Here is a 9,200-nt window from a genome sequence, read left to right as displayed (position 1 = left end):
TGGATTTTCGGTGGATTGGGAGCCCTTGTTAGATAGAGCTGTAATCATGACAACAATACCCTATATTTTTATAGTGTTTCACAATTCACAGAGCACTTTAACATCAGTTTTTTCATTTGAGCTTCAATAATCCCACAAGGTAAGCAGAACAGATATTATTACCCACATTTTTAAAAGATTAGGAACTTTTAAGTGACATGCAAACATAGGCAGAGCTAAGAACTAGGTCTTTTGCCTGAATCCATTATTCTTTTTACTACCCTGTGATGCTTTCCTTCTTGCCGGTGGTTTCTTGGCTTTTTTCATGGGTTCCTTGTCTACCCCATCATCACCCCTCCACCCAGGGTCTCAGCAACAAACGAGCAAAGGAGATCCTGCTCCGGGACGGGCCCAACACCCTCACCCCACCCCCCACCACTCCTGAGTGGATCAAGTTCTGTCGTCAACTTTTCGGGGGCTTCTCCATCCTGCTGTGGATTGGTTCCTTACTCTGTTTTGTGGCCTTCAGCATTCAGTGCGTCTTATTTAAGAAAACTGAGAAAGACAATGTGAGCTTGGATACCTGATACCTACTAGATCCTCCCACTCAGCTTCCATAGCCTAGCCCCTAAGTCTTTCTAGTCCAGCTACCTGGTTCAAGCCCCTGAACTCCTAGGCACCCTCTAAATGAGCCCATCCCCCAATGGCCTCAGTTTCCCTAACTTGTACATCCATTCCCCTTTGCTACCCAAGGAACCCTATGACTCAGTTCAATGAGAAAGTATTGCCCTTTATTCATCAACTCATCTGATCACCCCAGTATTTCCCAACCTGTTTTCCCCCCTTTAGGATCCTGAGGAAACACTCTTTTGCCCCCAAAGACTAGAAAGTTTGACCTTCTCTGTCCTCTGCTTCCTCCCTCCCCCTTCCAAGTCCCTGCCCAACCCTAGGCTTTTTCCCGGGATCTACTATTACTCTAGCTAAGTCTGACTCCTCTCATTCCCCTGTTCCCATCCTCCCTTTACTTCTGGTCTTCAGATCCCTTGTCTGTTATTTCCTCCACATGATGCTCTGGGGAAACTGGGATTTCATGTCAGGCCCATTGCTAGTCAGTGTTAGTTGCCTTCCTGTGGACAGAAAGATTGACAAGGCTGGCTTGACCTGCTTTCTCCTATTCTCCAGCTGTTTTTGGGCTTGGTGCTGGCAGGCGTGGTCATTATCACTGGCTGTTTCTCCTATTACCAGGAGGCCAAGAGCTCTAAGATTATGGAGTCATTCAAGAACATGGTGCCACAGGTAGGGCTTTTTGGTAGGGGGAACAAAGTATAACCTAACATTTGGAGGGTCTGTTGTGGACTTGGCCACAGACTAGGTCCCTGGTGGGCTAGGTCTTACTGACTTAAGTCAGAGTTGGGGCTGGGGCCTTGGAGTGGCAGATGAGGGATGTTTAGCAAGGTAGTCCTATTACAGATTGAAGAATACTTAGATATAGATCTGACAAAAAGTAAGAGTTTCTGGGAAATGAGGCTAGAGCCCTTCTTCCCTTGACTCTAGACTTCAACAGAGAGACACTTCTCCATTCTCAGCTCTAGGATAAGGTTCTACAAATCAGAGAACAAGATTTTTTATTTAACTCTGGGGTAAGACTTAGCCTGACTGGTCCACTCTTAGTGGAATAAGCTAGGAGACCTTTGGGGTGTTGAAGGAAAGAAGAAGGATTCAATAAACATTTAGTACTTATTGTGTAAGGCACTATACTAAATACTGGGCATGCAAAGATGAAAGAAGCCATGTGCCTTCATGGAGCATACAATCCAATATAGACACAAGATATATAAACAACTATAATACACAGAAGAGCGTGATCATGCAAAGGAGAGATCCACACATAATGATCTGAGAAATCTGAGGAGGGAGCAATTCCTTTCAGCTAGGGCATTAGAGAAGGCTTCATGGAGGGGGTTGTACCTGAATTGAACTTTGAATGATTTCAAAAGACAGAAATGAGTAGGGTTGGAACAATGAGAATCCATTCTAGACAAGGAGGATTATATGAGCAAAGGTAGAAAGACTAGAGATGAAGAAATGTTAAGTAGCACAGATTATAAAGAGGTGACAAAAGGTTGGAAAGATAAATTGGAGTTGAATTACAATGATCTTTGAATGCAAGGATAAGGTGTTTATATTTCTTTTGGTAGGCAATGAGGAACCCCTAAATGTTTTGTTTTATTTTGTTTGTTTTGAGCAGAGTGGTGGTATGAACACAGCGATGTGTTAAAAAGCTAGAGTAATGACAACAAATAAGCTCTTAGCTAGGAATGGAATACATCTTACAAAGTATAGGAAGAATTTGTCTGGGGACTGAACTTAAAAGGGCTAAATTATATACTAAAAGCTTATAACTGCTTAAGAGGACCACATACGTTAAAAATGGAGAGGGAGAAAAGTATGTATTTGCATCTGCTGAACAACAGAGTCACAGTATCACAGAACTGAAACGGACCTCAGAAGTCATCTAGAGAGAGAAATGGTAGCATGGAAAGAATCCTAGATTTTAGAGTTGAAGGGCCTGGAGTTGAATCCCAACTGTGGCCCCTTACTAGCTGTGTGACCTTGGTCAAGTCATCTAACTTCTCTTGGCTTCTTTTATTCATCTGTTAAATGGCCTTCCTAAAATATGATGCCCAGAACTAAGCCCAATACTCCACATGTGGCCTGACAAGGATAGAGTAGTATGGGATTATTACCTTTCTCATTCTAGATACTATGCATCTATCACTGCAGCCTGAGATCATGGTGGATTTTTTTGGGCTGCTCTGTCATATTAAGTCATATTGAACTGCTTGTTGTTATTTAGTCATTCGGTCATGTTCAACTCTTTTATGACCCCCAGAACCATAGCACATCAATACTGTTATTGTCCTGTGGGGTTTTCTTGAATGTCCTTCTCCATGTCCACGTCCTTCTGTCATGTCCTTCTCCAGTGGATTAAGGCAAACAGAGGTTAAGTGACTGGCCTGGGGTCACACAGCTAGTAAGTGTCTGAGATCAAATTTGAACTCAGGTCTAATTAACCTCTTTATTTCTTGCTCAGTCGTTTTTCATCATGTTTGACTCTTCATGACCCCTTTTGGGGTTTTCATGGCAAAGATACTGGAGTGGTTTGACATTTCCTTCTCCAGTTCATTTTACAGATGAGGCAACTGAGGCAAAGAAGGTTAAGTGACTTGCCTGGGGTCACACAGCTAGTGTCTAAACTCAGATTTGAACTCAGGAAGATGAGTTTTCCTGACTCCATGTCTGGCATTCTTTCCACTGCACCAGCTAGCTGCCTCTTTATTTCTTACCCAGTACCAAATTGTTTTGATAATTACTGTAGTATATTTGTACTTTATGTAGTATGTTTGCATATTTATATATACTTGTATAGTATATTTGATGATTACTTTATAACAATAGTTTGAGATCTGGTACTGGTATGCCTCCTTCCTTCTAACTTTTTTTCATTAATTCTTCCAATATTCTTGACTTTTTGTTCCTCCAGATGAATTTTGTCATTCTTTTTTTTCTAGCTTTATAAAGTAATCCTTTGGTAGCTTGATTGGTATGGCACCGAATAAATAAATTAATTTAGGCAGTATTTTCATTTTTTATTATATCAGTTCAGTCTATTTCTCCATTTATTTAGATTTGTCCTTATTTGTACAAAGAATGTTTTGTAATTGTGTTCATATTGCTCCTGACTCTAACTATAGAGTCTTGGCCGGTAGACTACCAAGTATTTTATACTTCTATAATTATTTTAAATGGAATATCTCTAAGTTGAGATAATTTTGGAGCCTACGCAACATATTATCTATCCTATATCCAAATTTATGTCATTTATAAAAGTGATCTGTATTCTATCTCCTCCTTCATCTAAGTCATTGATTAAAATCTTAAATAGAACAAGACCAGTTCAAAACTTTGAAATGCTATATTAGAGACGCACTTTTGAGTCTGACATGGATCAATTGATCATGACTTTTATAATCTTTTTCTTCAATTGTTTCCAAATTGAATTATTGAGTCCACATCTCTTCATCTTTTCCCTGATGTTAGCAAAAGAAACTGTCTAATGCCTTGCTGAAATCCATGGCACTTCCTAGAGCTACTAGTCTCATAACCTTACCTAAAATGAAATGAAACTCTTAAAGACTTGGCATGGTCTATTCCCAATGAATCCATACAGGCTTTTAGTGACCATCACTTCCTTTTATATATACCCACAAGTCATCCCTTCAATAATATATTCCAGAATTTTGCTAGGAAACCAAATTAAGCTAACTAGCATATAATCTGAAAATTCTACCCTCTCACTTCTTTTTCTTTTGAAAATTGAGATTTTTGCCTCTCTTCAATCCTATAGCACCTCTCTTTTTCCACAGTTCTTCAGAAGTCACTGACAATAGCTCTCACATTACATTTGCCCCCCCTTTCTTGTACTCTGAGATGTAATTCATCTGAGCCTGGCACTTCAGTCATTGAAGACAGCTATATGTACCATTTTGTCACTTATGTTTCATTTCAACTCTCCATTTACTATTTTTGTTCTACCATTCCCACTAGTGATTATCTTGTATCTCTCCTCCTCTTCTCAACTAAACACCCTGGAAAAGCTCTCTATATTCAATGCCTTTTCTTCCTTTCCTCTTACTATTTTCTGAACTCTGCAATCTGGTTTCCAACTTCTTCCTTCAATTGAACCTGCTTTTTCCAAAGTTACCAGTCATCTCTTAATTTCCAAACTGAATGGCCTTTTCTCAGTCCTTGTCCTTCTTGACATCCTTGTAGCATCTGGCATTCTCCCCTGGGGTACTCTCTGGGTTTTCATGATTCTCTTCTCTTGGTTCTCTTCCTACCTGTATCATTCTCATTCTCCTTTGCTAGATCTTCATCCCTGTTGTGCCCACTAACTGTGGTAGAATTGAGCCTTCTTTTCTCTCTGCTTTCTCTCCTGATGACCCTTACAGACTCAATTATCTTCTCCATGCAAATGATCCCCCAGTTCTATATATCCATCTCTAGTCTTTCTCTTGAGCTTTAGTCACCTGTTACCAACTTCTTATTATATGTTTCCAAATCGATGTCTCTTGGGCATCTCAGACTCAACATATCACAACCAGAACTCATTTGTTCCCCTAAAACCCACTGTTCTTTTGAACTTCCCCATTGCTGTTGATGGTACCACCGTCCTTTCAATCACTAACGGTGCCACCCTCAGTTTCTCATTTTTCCTTGTCACACATATCCAACCAGATGCCAAATCTTGTCATTCCTATCTCTACATCTCTCATATACATCCTCTTCTCTCCACTCATATAGCCACTGCTCTAGTTCAGGCCCTCATCACTTCTTGCCTGAACTATTCCAACAGTCAACTAATTTTTTCCTTACCTCTAGTCTTTCCTCATTCCATCCATTCTTCATAAAACTTTGAAAGTTATTTTCCTAAATCATATCAACCCTCTACTCAGTAAACTCCAGTGACTTCTTATTAAATTTAGGGTTATTAAATATAAATTACTCTGTTTGGCATTTAAAACACCTCACTTGGCACCTTCCTATCTTCTCAAGTCTTTTATGTTACTTCCCTCTGTTCACTCTATAGTCTAGTCATATTTGACTATTAGTTGAGTCAAGTCAAGTCAGCAAGCATTTATTAAAAAGTCTACTATGTGCCAGCATTGAGGATATAAAGAAAGGTTAAAAACAAAACAAAACAAAAATACAAAAACCCCTGTTCTCAAAACCACAGGTAGCAGGCACCCTCTGGGGACCCAATATGCCAGCAGGTGGCGCCCTGAGGTCAGGCTACTTGACACAAACCTCTTTCAGGCATGTGCAAAATTAGACTGTTTACTTGGATTTCTGCATATGCACTACATACGCACTCCCAACCTTGAAGTGCCTGTTTGGGCTCCTCTTTTGCCCAATCTAGGATTTAAAGTGAAAAAGCAGTAGCATATCTTACAGCTCCCATCCCACTGAGATTCCTATCTCTCTCCAACTTATGTGTGTGAGACCCAAAGGAAAACATTCATAATATAGAGTACATTTATTGGATGAAGTCAGGATTTGAGAGGATGTAACATTAAACCTTCAAGCAGCTGAGTGCCTCCTGCACTATTTCTAGCAGGGATAACCAAGCTCTTGTGCTGCAGGTAGTACAGGACCTTTGTAGAGAAGAAGGGATTGGGGCAGCTAGGTGGCACAGTGGTTAGAGCTCCAGCCTTGGAGTCAGGAGAACCTGAGTTCAAATCCGGAGTCAGACACTTGACACTTACTAGCTGTGTGACCCTGGGCAAGTCACTTAACCCCAGTTGCCTCACTAAAAAAAAAAAAAAAAAAAAAAAGCAAAAAAAAAATAAAGAAGGGATTAAAAATCCCCGCACCCCCATGTCAAAGTCATAAATGTGGGAAATAGAAAGTCTTTCCCAACAAGTGGTAATACCACACCCTCCTACACACACACACACACACACACACACACACGACTCCTAAAGAGATAACTGAAGCTTCCTAGAATTCTGGGATCCAAACAATTAATGGAAGTCCCCAATATCCCCTTGTATTTCTCCCTATGGACCAAGAATTCGCACATTAAAGCTACAAATTCATCATCTTTCGGTGTGGTTTTCTACCTCTAAGCCTCTTCTGAGGAATTTCTCATCCAATTGAATGCTGCACCAACTTTACTGGCAATTATGAGCTGCTTCCTCTAATCTCCAGAAGCTGAGGAAGGTGGGAGAGAATGATACACACAGTCATACCTTTTAATATTCCCCTCCCCACCCACATCCCCACCCCCACCCTACCCTGAGTGTTGCTATTTATCACAACAGTCTGAGCTAGTACTTTGTGACAGTGGAGTCATTTTACCACCTCTTCCCATTTCTGTTCCTGCGGCACCTTAACGAAAATGGAAGACAAAACACTAGCACCTAATTTTTGGAATTGTGAGCTTAGGCCACAGTTAAGCCATTCTTTCTGGTAGCTCTTTCGGCTAACTCTCATGGTGAAAAGTTGTCGCAAACTGCTAGTCTGCTTCATCTATTCACCACAAAAGAGACTCCAGTATAAGGCTTTATTTATAGGAAGTTTTACACCTTTCTCTGTTATGTGATGCCAGCTTGCTCATTTACCTTTGATTCATAATTAGCAAATTTCTACTGTGCCTCAAGACCTAGGAGCCCCATACCCACTATCACACGGGTCTCTGTTGTGGGCTCACATAGATCCAGATTCATTCTGGATCCCACCCTCTCTCTGTCTCTGCCCCAACTCTTGGAAAGTAAACAAGCTTGACTGTACCTCATGTCTAGAGTTTCCCATTATGTGAGTAACAGGGTCCTTTTTAGAAAAGAGGCTCAGTGTAACATGGGAATATCAGGTAGAGGACACAGCTGGTCATTTCCTCTACTACATGAATTGTTTAAGATACAAAAGAGGCATGGGCATTGATGGACACAGGAAACATAAATCATCTCAAATACCCCTTACAGAAAGTAAAGACAACTTTGTGGGACAGTGGAACGGATAACTCATTTTCACCTCAAGCCTTCATTAATTAGGCAACTCACAAGGCTTAGATCTCCTGCTAGCCAGGACATGGTGGTCTTGATCAAGTGCTATACAAGATTATCCAGGAAACAGTCATCTTCTCCTCTCCTGGACAGCCAGCATCAGACTAAGGAAATTTCAGACTCATGAGGGAAGGATCGAAATGTCCTTTTCTTAGGATGCATGGTTGCTGACCTGTGTCCAAAGGAGAAAACAGAGAGGCAGCCAAGAATTGGAACTCTCGTATCAGGTCTACCTAGGCAAGCATGTGTTCCCACTGCCATCAGAAACTCTGAGTCTTCCCCTCCCAGATTTATTCTTTTATGAAGGCAAACTAGACCATCTTTTGCCTCGATTCTTATCCAGCTTTGCATTACCGAATGGGCATTGCCTCAGATAAACTGAGATTTGGGAAAGATCTTAGCTTAAAAGGTGTCGCATTGCATCCGGTACCATCTCCATTCTTCTTGACCTATGTCTTACCACTAGACCCAGATGATTCTGGAGGAGAGAGTGAGGCTGATGATTTTGCACAGCTCTGCCTCACTTAAATCCAATTCACTCGCAAGTCAAGACATTATCTTCCTGATGTCATTGGTCCTCTTCGAGAATGAAGGACAAACAACAACAATGTATAATCACTGATGCCTTTGGAGTCAGGAAAGGAAAAAAATATTCGTCATTGCAGAAGTCCAAGGCAGAGAAAGCACTAGAAGAGTTCCAAAGAGAGAAGGGCCCAAGAGAAGCAGAACTGTTTGTCTTCACTCTTCTTAGATACCACAGAGTGGGGGGCTGCCTTGTGACTTAATCACTAATCATCTTCAACCCCAGTCGTGGGGTTCAATCTGGAGTTGCCTTGTCCTCTCAGGGACACACATATCCTTTGGCAAGGGACCAGAGTACATGTTCTACGTGGTGATGATGCCACAGTCCAGCAATTCTGGAATTCCCTTGATCATCCGTGCCATACTACTAAAACCCTATGTTCTCTTCTTCCCACTTATCAAACTTAAGGTACTTCCTCCTTGCTTGCTACTTCTCAGTTGCAGTGTGATTTCTGAATTCTATCAGGGATCACTGAGGAATTCGGGTAAATGGAAGAGTGCTAAGGGATTGAAAAAACAAATATCCCACAGTTCAAAAAGGGGATGAACTCTAAGCTTGATGTTGACTCCTGATAAAATTCTAGCACAGGATTATTAAAGGGATGTTTTATGAGCTCTTGAAAGAAAAAAGGTGATTATAGATAGATAATAAGCATGAGTTCTTTAAGAACAAGTCTACACTGTTTTATTACTGAAAGTGTTCAATTGGAGGCTAGATGACTATTATAGAAGCTATATATAATTTTGGGACAGCAAAGTGACAGTGGATAGAGTGCTGGGTTGGAGTCGGGAAGACTCATCTTCATTAATTCAAATCTGGACTCAGCTCTTTTCACCACATAATCATAGCACTCTGTGGGTTTTTTTTTTTAAATCCAAAAATTGATTCATAACCTTTCATTGCATAATCATCACATGGTGTAATTCTCTTCATCATGCTGCCTAAAAAGTAAACAGAGCAGCAATGTATTCACCAATGGCATATGGATTTGCATTTATCTTTCTGCATTATGA

The 9,200-nt window shown here is 40.8% G+C and overlaps 1 protein-coding gene across 1 annotated transcript in view; it reads left to right on the top strand.

Moving 5' to 3' along the window:
- Nucleotides 1–9,200, top strand: part of LOC114026363 (sodium/potassium-transporting ATPase subunit alpha-2-like) — a 68,329-nt gene that overhangs the window by 1,974 nt on the left and 57,155 nt on the right. Inside the window, exons 4-5 of the mRNA XM_027840042.1 lie at nt 345–548; nt 1,162–1,275. Of these exons, the coding sequence (XP_027695843.1) occupies nt 345–548; nt 1,162–1,275 (318 nt within the window). The remainder of the gene's footprint in view (nt 1–344; nt 549–1,161; nt 1,276–9,200) is intronic.

Source organism: Vombatus ursinus, unplaced genomic scaffold, assembly GCF_900497805.2.
Source record: "Vombatus ursinus unplaced genomic scaffold, bare-nosed wombat genome assembly UNPS02014838.1, whole genome shotgun sequence".
In the NCBI taxonomy this organism is placed as follows: domain Eukaryota; kingdom Metazoa; phylum Chordata; class Mammalia; order Diprotodontia; family Vombatidae; genus Vombatus; species Vombatus ursinus.
This window is presented reverse-complemented; position numbering and strand designations above follow the sequence as displayed.